The sequence below is a fragment of the Trachinotus anak genome, unplaced genomic scaffold (assembly GCF_046630095.1).
Source record: "Trachinotus anak isolate AG129_WGS33_773 ecotype Australia unplaced genomic scaffold, CSIRO_AGI_Tana_v1 ptg000018l, whole genome shotgun sequence".
Lineage (NCBI taxonomy): Eukaryota > Metazoa > Chordata > Actinopteri > Carangiformes > Carangidae > Trachinotus > Trachinotus anak.
The window spans coordinates 13,033,867-13,049,459 of NW_027273869.1; the positions used below are offsets into that span (position 1 = coordinate 13,033,867).

Consider the following 15,593-nt stretch of genomic DNA (forward strand, 5'->3'; position numbering starts at 1 on the left):
ATTGAATGCAGGATTGAGAAATGACAGTCCCTTGACCCTGAGTTTTGACCCCTTACCTGTCACTGTAGCTATTATTTTGTCGTTTATGGTCTCTATTCTGCAGCTGTCTCTCCCATCCTCCACCCTTCTCTGAGAGTTACATAACATGTGAACGGAAACACTCATCCTGAAAGTGTTTGGAAAAAATGAATCATAATAAATAGCTATCGTTCTTCACCCTTATGTCCTTCCACACCTGAGTATTGTTTTTGAGGACAGCCTTGTCAATACAGTGGTTACACAAGAACCAAAACACTAAAAGTAGAATATTGCAGTCTGACTGGCTGGCCACTAACACCCTTTATCTCACACCATTTGGGAAGTTGTCATTTTGGCTAGAATATGCTTGAGTAGGAGTTTATAATGAGACACCACTAAACAGTCATATTCCTACTTAACCACTACTCTCATGATAACACTACTGTATAACATCAATAAACTGGCACTGCTGTGGGTCTCTCTTGCTCTCCTGACATTCTTATATATTCATTTACAAATAAATCAAACAAAGTTGTCATTTTGAATAATGGCCTATAAAGCTAAAAACTGAAATCTACATCCAGTAATGACCAAGGGGTAAGAGACACATTGGAGATATCAACAGAGAACAAAAGAAAACAATTTTGGCAAATTTCATAAAATAAACATGAAGACACAAAAGGCAAAGAGAGCAAAACAAATTAGGAAATTTCATTTACAATATACCATTACTTTTATTACTTTTACTCGTCTACAGTTTACACATCGAAAATGTACAGATTTGGGCACTCGTCTTCTCCTGCCTCGTCACACCTCATATTGTCAGCAAAACATGTTGCACAGTGTTCTACTGCTCATGTTGTTTAGGAAAGCAAACAAAACCACGTCTCCAAAATCATCAGTCTAGATTTGAATTCCAACAGATCACCCCTCTCCGGGGTCCCAGGGAGGGCGGCACGCTCGTGACCATCCGTGGTGAGAACCTGGGACTGGAGTTCCGAGAGATTCAGGATAACGTGAAGGTGGCTGGAGTGGATTGCACCCCTATACGTGAGGGCTACATCCCTGCTGAACAGTAAGTCACATTTTACACTGATGACTGATTCTGAAACACTGGCAGCTCTAAGGAGTAAATAGCACGTTCTCACCTTGTTGTAATTAACTTACATTCCTGCAGAGCAGTAAGCAGCTGCAGCCAGTTTATAGTAGCTATAAATAACACATATAGTGATAATTACAAAGTGTGATGATCTTTGCTACACAATAATTTGCCATTCCAAGAACCAATATCTACACATTATCTGTGAGTAATATAGTATTTCCCTGCTGCACTAGAACCACAGGGAGAAGTCAAACTGCATTTTAAAACAGCAGCAAAAGTAAATGATGAATTCACCACATGACAGAGATTTAACAAGTCAACCAGACCAACTGATCATGAGTCAGAGTACTCACCTCAAGGTGTTGATGTGCACGTGTGTCTGTGGGCATAAGGCAGCAAGAGAGAAAGTGAATAAGAGAAAGATTATAACATAGCCACTAAATGAATGCTAAATTGGACTGATCCCTAGACATGCAGAAAATTTGATTTAACGTGCATATACACTACAATAGACTTGTATGTGTACTGCTGAGGGCGATAGAGAATAAGTCAAGCCTCCATATTTCAAAGCAGCACATTCATGCACACAAGCACACACAGTCCCATAATCATTCTAGAAAGTTTGGGAGGTTACATTTAGTTGACATTTGAGTTTAATCCAGCGCTTTGGTTCCTTACAGGTGGCTTTTATCAAATTATTCTAAACTAGTTTAAAGTTGGCTTATCAACAGACCCAGCCCTGCTTCTGCTAAGAAAGTAAGTTGTGTGCCAGCACTTTCAAAGTAAACGCTGACCCAGCAGAAGAGGTAGATGTATTTGAGGTCATATGTAAAAGGATAGAGACTTCTTCCTTTTCTCCCACAAGCTGGCACAGCAAGGGGGGTGAAGCTGCTGCCAAATAATACATTATTTTATTGAGGTTTTAACATAGGTTTGGATCCATTCTTATTACATCATCTGCTCTGCACTCACTGACAAGGCCAACTGCAGCAGGTTTTCCAGATATTGTTGCATATGCATTTTTATGTGTGGCATATACATTTGGGTCTGTCTACATATGCCTCTATCACTTTCCATGTGTTTTTTCTTACATATCCTACAATAATGCTAATGTGTGTTTCCAGGATTGTGTGCGAGATGGGTAGAGCAGAGAAGAGCCAGTATACTGGGCATGTGCAGGTCTGTGTGGGAGTTGGAGAATGCATAGCAGAATTCACAGCAAATTCCTCCAAGTACTACTACTTTGTGGTGAGTCTCTATTTCCAACTCTTATTTTTTGTGTGAACGTGTAGAATTTTTGAACTTAAAAAGGTTTTGATGGCTAAAAAGAAAAAAGAAATGATGGAATTATTACAGACAAAGTGCTTTGCCTCCATGAGCAGGAAGGCAGCCACACAACATATGTCAGCCATTGCCATGTTAGCACCTTGCTGCTTGTTGGTCTGTGTTCTCACCTACTGTGTTAATACTGTATGTACATGTCAGTTTCCTTGTACTGTATTCTTGGCTGTGATCTAACATGGTGTGGTTCTCACCAAGGATGCACTTCCCTCTCAGCACTTCCCTCATACATGTGTCAGCGGTGAGACATGACTGGCAGTCACTAATGAGCCCAGAATGAGGAAGAAACACTAATGGTTATAAAAACATTTTTCTGCCACGAACAAATAAAAACAAAATCTCAACACATTTGTTCGGGCTCTTTCAATTCTCCCTCTACACACAATTAATCAGCATTACTCACACACACACACACACATACACACTCATAGTCTGATATAAATTTGCAGTTGTTGCCATTATGTACTCGTTTTATGCAGTGTTATCAATTTTACTGCCACCCATTAATGGGTGCTGGCCGAGGTTTATTTCTCAATGGGGTCCTTGTAGAGGATTATATGATGTTAGGTCAAGATGTCACACTACACAGTAGGCTGGAGATGAGATTATAAGAAGACCAAATGAACTGGAGGCGGATTTACTTTAGCTTCAGCTTCCAGTGGACTACATTAGCTGCTGCTGTGTCAATTTAATTTGAAAGATTTCCACCACAGTATAGTGTATGTAAGTGGGATTAGTCAGTTCACGTTTACATCAGTACCCAGACGCCTTTTTAGCTGAGAATGCTCCTTCTGCAGATTTGTTTTTTGTTTTTTTTTCTGGAGCCCACATTTTATGAAAACAAACCAGTAGTCTAATCATATGGGAGTAGGTTCACTCATTTGTGTCTCAGCCTCTGATTTTAGAAATCCTTTCCCCATTACTATGATAGAAAGGGTGTTTATGTTTAACAAGGAGGTATGATTCATTGATGGTATATTGTGGTTTATCTTGATGAGTGATCGGTCTATTGGGCATCTAAACATCTCACTGTTATGCATCATTTATTTTGCTACTTTGATTCATTTTGACTTTTGACCCTGCCTTTTCTCCAGATCCCAAGGATTATCAACCTCAAGCCCAGCCGAGGGCCAGTCTCTGGAGGAACCATTGTCAACATCACTGGCAGCCACCTTGATGCTGGGAGCAATGTGTCAATCATGTTTAAGGACCAGCCATGCACTTATCTCAGGTTAGTGGGGAGCACGCCAGATCTGACCCTGCCAGTCTCACTTAAACAGTCCATTAACAGCTCAGCCAAAGGCAGTTTTAGTCAAACTATAGAGAGTAAACCCCTCTGACTGTTCTCATCTTCCCCAAATCATTTTTTCCCCCACATAAACTGAAACATTGATTAAATTTCCTGGTGGGGGGGGGTTGCATAGTTTTGTAATTATGAAGTTTGAATCTGTTTTTTGCTTGGAAAGTATCACAACAATCTACATTTTCTTATAGTATAAATTATTAGAAAAGTAGTATTACTGTAATCCACCATTTGACACTGATCAATGTGCACTTCAGAGTTCAGTCAATAAACTCTCTATCCATGTCCACTTAAACAACCATTCAACCATCTAAAATATTAGTGTTATTGGTTTTTGAATCGTTTAGTAGTCTGTGCCGAGAGAGAGGTAAGTGAATACGCAACGTAATATATTGTTCAATAAAAACCTATGTTAGCTAATTGCACTGTCTGCCCTCTGTCCTCTTTTTTTTCCATTTGGGGGGGTCATACAGAATAACACTGACATCTGAGTGACACACAACTAATGTTTCATCCTATCATCACTTTAGGAGGGGTGGCCAGTGGCTCACCTGCCGAACCCATGCCTCCCTGCACGGCTACGGAAATGTGTCTGTGTCTGTGAGCATAGACAGGGCTCATCTCCAGAGAGACCTGCGCTTTGAGTATGTGGAGGATCCCACTATCACTAAGATAGAGCCTGAGTGGAGCATCTACAGGTACGGTAGAAGGGCAAATTTGAGTTAGTTAACTTTTTTTGACAGCAACAAAAATGATCAGTAAATAAACTCAGATAACAATAAATCTAAACAAAAATAAAATATTTTCACCATCCAAAATCAGATAATATATAGCCCATGACATCATAATGTTGAATCAGCCTGAGCTAAGTAGTCTGAACTATCCCTTTAACCTTGTTGTCAATCGTTTTTCTTACAGTGGACACACCCCAGTGACAGTGACAGGAACTAATCTGGACATTATTCAGACCCCACTGATCAGAGCCAAATACAATGGCCATGAGACACTCAATGTAAGTAATTTCAAACACAAACAATGTGGTGGTGAAACCAACTGCATTGTGGTTGACTTTGTTTTGTTTTCAATATCTGGAATTGTATTTTGTTCAATACGTGTTGTGCTTTGGTGCAGCAGTCATAAATAATCTGACTGAATTAAATGAACAAAATGAACTATCTGCACCATCACCGGTGTTTCTAAGTACCTAATTTCCCTTGGTAGCAAGGGAAGTCAGCCATTGTAAATGTCAGTAATTTTTTTCCAGAGCATAACTAAATTCCTCAATGCCACTTCTGGGTAAATGGGTCAAGGAAAAAACTCAGAACACAGAGAGGGCATAGCCTAAATCAACAGGTTGCTGTTGAATTAAAAGAGAATGATGTAATTCCTCTCTGCACCTTTGTATCAACAGGGAAGTTTTGGCACTGAACTAAAAACCGCAGTGATTGTCCCTTATCAAATTCTTTTATCCTTTATTCACCCTTTTACCCAGGGGAGGGTAGATAAAGCCATACAAGGATCTCTGTGATCTGATTGAAAGAAGAGGGAGTAACAAAAGGTAGTAATGCTATCTTCATGGTCCATTTGAGCATGAGCTTGCACCACATTTAACATCTGTGCTCACATCCCTTTAATGGGCTTTGTGTTGCAAACTACTGTACTTTGAACCAACATAAATAAAATGTGCCGACAGATAATTTGCCTCACCTCTTACTTATGTTGCTCTGCTTTTACACTGAATGAGAGGGGAAATGAGAGAAAACAGAAATAAAAATCCAGAGCAATTTCAAACAACATTTGTGCACAGACAGGAAGGTTTTTTTTGTTGTTTGTTATTTTTCATAATCACTTTGCTTCTTGCAGCAGCTGTACAGGATACATGTCACTGATGTCCTGATTGCCTTGCAGGATTTGTCAAGTTTGATGTTCAAGGAGCCAATTAGGGTGACAGGCAATAGTTTGAGTGGCTGCATGGCAGAGGTTACAGTGGAAATGTGAAATGTCCATGAATGAGATGGAAATGTCTCTGAATTTGTCAATGTCCTGACAGACAGATAGGATTGGAGACGTTAGAGGGATATTGAAGGGCGTGTGACATGACAGTGACCAATTGGACAATCTGTCCTTGTTTACAAAACTTGCTTTGAGATGTGAATAAAGAACAAATAAAGAATTTAAATCACATCACGTGTCAAATGAGAGACCACACAAAGGACAAAGAATTAAAAAAAAAACAAAAGTGAGACACAAAAAATGTGTGAGACACTGTAATTGAGTGGGAGAGTGGTATGGAGAAAGATGAGTGAGTGAATGAGTGTGTCAAAGACAGAAGAAAAGATCGCAGGGAGGAATACCGGAGCACAGGATAAAGAAGTGATGAGAGGGTGGTGGTGTCTTTCTGGAAAGTAAATGATGAAGGAAGGAAGGAAGGCTAAGACCTAGTTATCACTCCTGAATCTTCACTCATCAAAGCCTGATTGTGGTGAGACTGCGCCGGCTCTCTAACTGCACCTCATTTTGGGACTTTCTTTGAGGAAAATACTCCAACAGGTTCTCTTTGCACTTTCTGAAATAGAGGAGCTCCTGGTTTGAATTGAGTCTCCGATGGGCTTACTGAAATGGAAATCTGTGACTTAAAAGATTCACACTAATGACTGTTGATGGGTTGGCTTGGCATGTGGTGAAGCTGGTGCATTATCAAGTGCCAGTGTGATAGAGGTCGACTTACAAGGAGGCGAATGAGGTAATGGGGAACTTGGTCATAAGTTTGGGAAAGTATATTGAGATCCATCTAGGAAGAATTATGTGAATGATGTATGTTTCTCTATAAATGTAATATTTGTTTCCTTGCTTCTGCTGAACATTTCATTTTATTTGCAGAAGTTATGCTCATTCGTGAATATTTCCTCTCTCAGCTGTGTCAGGTGCTCAGCCCTACATCCATGCTGTGTCAAGCCCCAGAGCTGCCCATCAGCCTGGCCAGACAGCAAGAGGTGCCTGAACGACCCAATGAGTTTGGCTTCAAACTGGATGACGTGCAGGCCCTGATGGCACTCAACAATACCAATTTTATCTACTACCCTAATCCTGAATTTGAACCACTCAGTGTGTCAGGGGTGCTGGAGCTTAAACCTGGATCACCCATCATACTGAAGGTAGGGGGATTGATATCATCCATCCATATTTAATTACAATCTAATATTATCGTTTGTGGATTTCCGTGGAATTGTATCATGATGATACTATGTGATTTATATTGTGCACTCTGCCTATGTAAATCATACTGATACCACTATTATATCTATCACTAGCAATTGTAGATCATTACCCATATTTCATTGTAATTCTGCAGTATGATCTTTAACTCCTCCCTTTAACACTACAAACACTAATCATGCATGACTTCTCACCTACAGGGGCGGAACTTCCTTCCACCAACCAATAGTGGAAATGGAAAGTTGAACTACACCGTTCTGATTGGAGAGAAGCCGTGCATGTTAACAGTGTCAGAGACCCAGCTGCTCTGCGAGTCCCCCAACCTGACGGGTCGACACAAGGTCCTGGTGAGTGAGACAGCATGTGATCCACAAAGACGGGACATACACACACACACACACACACACACAGACACACACACACACACACACACACACACAAGACAGACAGGCAGGCTATGGTTGAGAAGGCAGGCAGACCTACAAATTGACTGGCAGTTTGACAGACAGACGAACATTCCTTCTGTTGTTTTCTATCTATCTGCTTGTCCACTTCCAGACAGACTAGAGCTCTAATCCAATCAGCTGTGTGGTTCCTGTTACTGCCCACAAGCAGACAAAAGACAAACAAATAAGCCTTCAATAAGAGGGATTAGGGCCCCAGCAAATTCAATAAAGATTCCATTTGTGGTTTTAAGAGAGACCACTTGGAATAAAGCGCTTCCTGATGTTACCACCTGGATGCAGCGTCATGGACACATTACTGTAAAACAATTAGTAGATGCACAAATAAACAGTGATTTGCCATTTCAGTGTTTACACATTGAAATGGCAAATCGATATGTCTGTCTGCCTGAGCTTTGATATTGATTTTGAAAGGGATTCACTGACAAAATATTATGTTAAAAATATGTATTTGTGATATGTTTTTCCTTAAAGAATGCCTTACTTCCTTGCGTGTTTGATCGCTACTTAGTTCTCCCTCTCCAGGAGTCAAATTAATGAACCTTTCCCAAGTGTTATTGCTGAAGTGATATTTGAGTGAAGCTGCTCTCTGATTATAGCTCTGGTACACTCAACCACTTGTCTCATCTTTTAAGTATCCACATGAGATACTACCATATGGCCCCTCTCTATGAAAACCTTTCAAGGAAGTAAATTGTGCATTTATGTATAGTACATGCATGCTGTAATTATAACCTGCCTCTTTATCTTTCATTATCACAAGGCACGTGTGGGTGGTATCGAGTTTTCCCCAGGTGTGGTCCACATCACATCTGACAGCCCACTCAGCAGCACTGCAATCATTGGCATTGCTGCAGCCGGAGCCCTGCTCATCCTCTTCATTGTGGTAGTGCTCATTGCCTACAAGCGCAAGTCTCGTGAGAGTGACCTGACCTTGAAGAGGCTGCAGATGCAGATGGACAACCTGGAGTCGCGTGTGGCTCTAGAGTGCAAAGAGGGTAAGAGGCTGGTGCTGATGTACAGTAGGAAGTATGTAGATTTTGAGTTGATTATGTTTGTGTGAAGCCACTCAGGTATGACAAAAATAAAAGTGGATGATGAATAAGTTCATGTGACCAATAGTTTTATGTTATTTAGTTTTGCCAGCATCCATTGCTGCCGCTTTTTACTTTTTATATTTACATATAACAAGAGACAAATGATTAACTGAGGTAGGTTAATTTTACTATCTGAGATTATAGGTGTCATAACAATACTATCATAAGATAATTGTTTTGATATAAAAAAGTAAGTATTTGGTGTATCTGGTTTATCCATCAGCTTTTGCAGAGCTTCAGACAGACATCCATGAGCTGACCAGTGATCTGGATGGTGCAGGAATCCCCTTCTTGGACTACAGGACCTACACGATGAGGGTCCTCTTCCCAGGCATCGAGGAACATCCTGTACTGAGAGACCTGGAGGTATGGTAGAGCATTTCGCAGATAGTCAGATTTTATCACAAAGGAAGTACCCAATTCTTTTTTAAGTGAAGGGATATCTTGAGATTAGAGAAAACAGGGCTCTGTTAAAATGGTTTTAAATTCTGCAGGTGTAAGATTGTGGAGATTTTTATTTGTGATACGGGGAAAACGTATACACGTCTTTGCACATGAGGATTTAAATTCAGGAAGTCCATCAGGTTGTGTGTGAACAGCTGTAGATATAAGAAGTTGTAACCAATTTCTCAGCCAGTTGCGTTCCCTACTACTATTTGTGTTATTGAAGAGATGAATAACACCAGTGTGTGTACCTGTTCTTCAGTCTTTATCAAATAACAATTGCAATGCAATTAGCCTTGTTTGAAAGAAATGCAAAATGAGCAAGCAAATTAACATTGTGGTGGGTCACGGTAGGTGAAATTGACACTGATGTTGTTTGTGTTGCTGTCTGGTAAACAAAATCCTTTTGACGGGAGACCACCACACTTTTTCAAAAACAAACAAGGCAGCCCTCAAATCAGGAGCGCACTCTCATTAATAACTCTAACGATAGGAGACGCTGCACAGTTTTCTCTCTCCACCTCAAAAACAAATTAAAAGTCAATCAGAGGGAGAAAAGCAAAGGAAAAAAAATCAAGTCATTTATCCCCAGTGGTGACATTGATAGACAGCCGTAATTGAGCAGGTCGTCTTGTTCCATTAAGAGAATGATGGACCCCCATTTCACTGCCCTCAGGGTTGGCCACTCTATCCCTGATGAAAATTTGCCAGTAATAAGCAATATTAATTATGTTTTAATTGGTATAAATGTCGAACTGTATGAGGAGTATAATGTGGAATAGGAGCCTAATGAAGAAAGCAGCAGGCTTGTCTTAGGCGGTTGATAGCTGCCTAATTGTTATTGATGTGTCGGAGAATTTAAAGTCAAGTTTCTGACTGTGAGCTGTAGATGGTTAGAAATAGCACAGGTGATGGAAAATCTGTCTAGGTTTACTGAATCTGAGGGAAGTTTACTCAGTAATGAAATATTTAACATTCCAGGCACTCAGTTAAAGGGAGAATTACATACAGAAAGATATTAAAATATAGTCTGGCATGTGTCAGCTCACTAGAGCTTGCTTCTTGACATTTTATTTGTTCCTTGTAAGCGTTGAAGTTTATTCTCAGCAGTCAAAATCACTTCCTTCTCCTCTATTTTCCCAACGATTTCACTTTACAAAGAATCCCATTTCGCCTTTTTGCTATTCTATGATTTTTTTTTTTCCTGCCATTATATTTCCCACTTCCCTCTTGATCTTTAAGGAAACAATTCAGTTTCAGCAGTCCTTGTCATTTTACTGCTCCACCTGTCAACTCAAATATTAAAGGGTTCCAATGGAGATTGTGTGTAGGTCGGGTCATTTTTCTGCTTTTATGCACAGTCTCTCCATAGTCCTAAGAGACAAGTTAAACCATACTGTGTTATTGTACTACAAAATATATTTGTTGAGTTCTAAATCTATGAAATGTTCACAGTACATTGTGGTTGATACAAAAGACGACTGAAAACATGCACGTTCACACATGGTTCACAGTTTTCCCAGATTTCCATGTGCGCCTGTTTTCATACGCTCACATACTTTATATGCACAAAGAAGGCAAGTGCTAAAGCACATGCACACGCAACACTATACACATCTTGTCAAGTGGTATGAAATTAGACTTGCAACTTAATCAGAATCAGAATCAGAATCAGAATCAGAATCAGAATCAGTTTTATTGCCAAGTATGTTTTCACATACAAGGAATTTTTTCTGGTGATTGGTGCAATTGATCAGCAACAGTGGGGCTCTCTAGCCTTGTTGATGAGGCTAATAGCAGATGGGAAGAAGCTATTTTTGTGGCGAGAGGTTTTGGTCCTGAAGGACCGCAGCCTCCTGCCAGAGGGGAGTGTCTCAAAGAGTTTGTGTCCAGGGTGGGAGGAGTCAGCTACAATCTTCCCTGCACGCCTCAGAGTCCTTGAGGCGTACAGGTCCTGGAGGGACGGAAGATTGCAGCCAATCACCTTCTCAGCAGAGTGGATGATACGCTGCAGTCTGTTATTGTCCCTCTCCGTGGCAGCAGCGTACCAGATGGTGATGGAGGAGGTGAGGATGGACTCAATGATGGAGGTGTAGAAGTTCACCATCATAGTCCTTGGCAGGTTGAACTTCTTCAATTGCCTCAGGAAATACATCCTCTGCTGAGCTTTTTTGATGAGGGAGCTGATGTTCAGCTCCCATTTGAGATCCTGTGTGATGGTGGTTCCCAAGAAGCGAAAATGCTCCACGGTAGCCACGGGGGAGTCACACAGGGTGATGGGGGTGGGTGGGGCTGGGCTCTTCCTGAAGTCCACTATCATTTCCACTGTCTTCAGAGCGTTTAGCTCTAGGTTGTTCTGCCTGCACCAGGTCACCAGACGCTCAGTCTCCCACCTGTAGGCAGACTCATCGCCATCAGAGATGAGTCCAATGAGAGTGGTGTCGTCTGCAAACTTCAGGAGCTTGACAGACTGATGGCTGGAGGTGCAGGTGTTGGTGTACAGGGAGAAGAGCAGAGGAGAAAGAACGCAGCCTTGCGGGGATCCAGTGCTGATGGTCTGGGAGTCAGACACGTGCTTTCCTAGCTTCACGTGCTGCCTCCTGTCAGACAGGAAGTCGGTGATCCACCTGCAGGTGGAGTCAGGCACGCTCAGCTGGGAGAGCTTGTCCTGCAGCAGAGCCGGGATGATGGTGTTGAAGGCAGAGCTGAAGTCCACAAACAGGATCCTGGCATAGGTCCCTGAGGAGTCCAGGTGCTGGAGGATGAAGTGGAGAGCCATGTTGACGGCGTCGTCTACAGACCTGTTGGCTCTGTAGACGACGCCGTCAACAATAATAGCGCTAACAATAATAGCGCTTAACAATAGCTTAACAATAGCTCCCGGAAGATTACAAGGGGTTCCTCCAGGAAAGGTAAAGAGACAGAACATATGCTGGTTGACAGCTGCATTGGGCACAAAGAGATGCTGTCTTAGCACGAGTGCTCTTGACAGATTAAAAAAAAAACACAAAACATAATCTCCATAGGTGCTATGGATGAAAAAAGGAAGAGAAGCATGTGCAGCAAGTGCCTAGTATAAATGGTGCAGGGACAATCTGGGCTCAGACGAGGGGAATTCACATCACTGCACTCCCTTTCAACTTGCATTAGTGTGGAACACAGCACCATCAAAGTAATAAACATTCCCTCCAGAGGCTTAGTGTTTTCCTGCCTTTACTCTCAACCTTCAGACTAAACGTAACAAAGGCTTGAAGATGTTAAACTCCTCATCGCTGCAGATTCTTCCTTTTTCTTTCTCTCTTTCTATTTCTTTTTATTTATGATGGCAGATGTAATAACTGATTTGTTACCACAGGGATCTTCATGTGTTAAAGCTCTTGATAATAAATCTATAAACCTGATTTTAAATCTAATATTTATTATATTGTATAGTAATCTAAAACTTTGTCTACACCATTATCCTGATGTTACTGTATCATAAATAAATTAGAGAGCAGAGAGCTAATATTTCATTAAAATGAACCTATGACTAATTGGGATTACATGGCATTGTTGGGAATGACATTCATATAATGGCACAGAATCTGTACTTTTTCCTCCCCTTGTTATTTTTAATGTGAATCAGTCAAGTGAACATTTCTTCTGTTTCCTCATAGGTGCCCGGCTACCGCCAAGAGCAAGTAGAGAAGGGACTGAAGCTCTTCGGCCAGCTCATTAACAACAAGGTCTTCCTGCTGTGTTTTATTCGCACTCTGGAGGCCCAGCGTGGTTTCTCCATGAGGGACCGGGGCAACGTGGCCTCACTTATAATGACAGTGTTGCAGAGCAAGCTGGAGTATGCCACTGATGTCCTAAAGCACCTCCTGTCTGACCTCATAGACCGCAACCTTGAGAGCAAGAACCACCCCAAACTGCTGCTCCGCAGGTAGGAAGCAGGCACAGAAAATAAGTACAAAGGTTCCTGTCACTGTCTAACAAGTAGTTGATCGTGACAGTTTTTGATGTAGTTGCTTTGCTGCATAATCTAAACTAAAAAGCAGCTGCAACCCATTTTCCTATCTGTTTATCTTTGTAATATAAAGTCAGAGCCCCTACGCTAAATATTCAAGCACTGACCAGCTTAAACAAACATTCAGCTAATTCAGAATGTAGGGATGTATTGTGCTTGGCGTTGGGTAGATATAAAAGGTTTGTACTGCTTGTGTAAACCCTTTACTATCAAGGACTGGATATGCTACTCAGTGTTCCCAATCTGTGACATGTTTGGATTAACTTGCGTGACCTTGAATTGCTGGCTCTGTCTCAGAGACACCAGAGTGCATTGCCATGCACATCATTAGCAAAATAATTATGATTAATTAGCAGGGAATCCAATTTCAAATAGCTCAAGAGGAAAAAAAATACTCATTTATGAGAAAAGGGAGAGAGTGAAACTGTGAAAAGCTCGCACTCTGGCACAATCACAATCCTCCCTTGGATTTGTAGTCAAAGCTTTAATGACATGCACTTGAACACAGCACTGTATGTGATTATGCTTCCTGCCCACAATGTTTGGTAAATGTGATGATAATAGTTACTTGAATAAATTCTGCTTCCTTGCAGCTGTTGTGTGCATGCATGTCTATACATGTACGCACATTGCATTGCATGTTGTCAGTCAAGTCTTGAAAAACCCCCAGATGATTTGAGAGGCATGTTACAAATTAATTTGTCTGTCTCATTTCGATTGAAATTCCGATTCTCCCTGCAGCTAAAAACAACAAAAAACAAAAACATCACTGCCAGTAAAGAGACACACATAAGCACGATAAGCATATGCAGAGAGGACTGAAATGAAGGCTGTTCATCATAGCGTCCAGAAGACAGTGCACATATTCACCTCATGAAAACCTGTTTAGACTCTACTTGGCGATGCAGAGAGAGAGATTAATGCTGTCCGGGCAGGAGGCATGATTAATTGCAGCCAGAGCTCACTGAGCATGGTGCAGCCACTAAACAATGGAGTAACCGCTGATCCTGGCAGTAGATACAACATAAGAGATGGCGCATGCAGCAGAGACAGGGAGAGGTAGTCAAGGACAGTGGAGACACTCAAAGCTAGCTGTGTCACCCAGTGAGAAAAGCTGACTACTGGGACATTGAGACTAGTAGTGACATCAGCTCTTTGATCACTGATCGTACATGTCACCAGAGCCTTGTATGTGCAACACACAGATAGCGTTGACTTATCTCGTGTCAAACTGTGATTTGATTGTGAATTTAGGATGAAATTCTCAAGGAAAAAGATGAACTGCTGCAGGGGACTGAGGAACAAACATTCTTTAAGCACAGTCCAAACACAACACACCCTCTTCTATCACACTTTTTCCCCCCACATTCCTTCTCTTCTTCTGCCTCTTCCTTGTCATCAAGGGAGAGAGCGAAAGAAAACCTGGGGAAAGTGCCATCTCAGTCAGCCAGCACTGGAGGCAGAGCACATGTTTACAACCAATGCGTGCCCAGTTTGATTGCCCATTTGTCATACACACGGTTGCGATGGGCACAGATCAGACTGTCTTCATCTCATTCTTCCTCCTCGGATGTGCTTATTAGTCTTTCAGCATCCCAGCATGCATTTCAGATGTGATGAGGCAGTGTGAGCAAGCTACGCCACCCCACAGTGTGGGCTGACTGGCGTGTCCTTGGATAGCAGCTGAAAATAGCCCAGATACACAGGAGCAAGGCTGTGAAGATGAAGTTTAATCTGGTCTAGAAAAGATAGCACCCCTCCCTGTCTTCTCTCTTTAATTCTGTCTTTCTCCTCTCTCTTTCTTTTACAATGTTTGCTCATTTTAAGTGTTATTCTCCACTGCACTCATCCTCTGTTTGCTCTCAGTTCTGTAGCTGCTGCCGCTTGTGTCACGTTGCCACTATCTTTTTCTGTCTGTGTCTCTCTTCTGCTTTCTCTCTCAATCTATACTCCAAGCTCTTCGTACCATCCAGATCCCCTGTTTTCTTGATTGCCAAATCAATGCTTAAAGTGCATGAGCAGGGTGCCTCTGGCGACCCACTGCCTCCTCTTCCAAGAAATCTGTGTATGTGTGTGGACATGTGTGTGTCTGTTTCCTCTCTCTCCACACACAAACACACATCCTTCCATCTGTCCCATCTCAACCTGTGCTGGAGCACTACCACCAGGCAAGCTAACTAACGAGAGCCTTCCGCAACCATCTGTCACATTCCTCGCTGCATTCTCCTCCTTTAACTCCCCTCATCCCTCCATTCCTCCATCTCTCACTCGCCTTCCCTCACCACCATCCCTCTACCCATCATGCAGAGTTAAAACAGCCTTTCCAGTGCCTTAAATTTCATTTGGCTTTAGCTGATGCGTCAAAATAACTGTTTTGATATCAGTGAAAAGATGAAAGCACAATATGTTCTCGTGTTGATCACGACCTTGCTTTGGCACCAGCACGGACACACAATCACCACACAGAGCTACACATCCCGCTGTTTAACTATGAGGATAATCACTGTTGAAAGAAAGATTTGTGTTTGTGTGTGAGCAATAGATAGAATAAATGGCGGTGTCAGCAGCTGGCCGTCACAGTGACACTCTGTCACTAGGA

At 41.8% G+C, this 15,593-nt stretch overlaps 1 protein-coding gene across 4 annotated transcripts in view; it reads left to right on the plus strand.

The window, feature by feature from the left end:
- The window catches only part of plxna4 (plexin A4), a 235,218-nt gene that overhangs the window by 190,383 nt on the left and 29,242 nt on the right, over positions 1-15,593 (plus strand). For all 4 annotated transcript variants that reach the window (XM_071501750.1, XM_071501751.1, XM_071501753.1 and 1 more), the window contains exons 13-22: positions 942-1,093; positions 2,245-2,368; positions 3,556-3,692; positions 4,295-4,462; positions 4,683-4,776; positions 6,680-6,919; positions 7,181-7,327; positions 8,208-8,442; positions 8,765-8,907; positions 12,642-12,910. In XM_071501750.1, the coding sequence (XP_071357851.1) occupies positions 942-1,093; positions 2,245-2,368; positions 3,556-3,692; positions 4,295-4,462; positions 4,683-4,776; positions 6,680-6,919; positions 7,181-7,327; positions 8,208-8,442; positions 8,765-8,907; positions 12,642-12,910 (1,709 nt within the window). The remainder of the gene's footprint in view (positions 1-941; positions 1,094-2,244; positions 2,369-3,555; positions 3,693-4,294; positions 4,463-4,682; positions 4,777-6,679; positions 6,920-7,180; positions 7,328-8,207; positions 8,443-8,764; positions 8,908-12,641; positions 12,911-15,593) is intronic.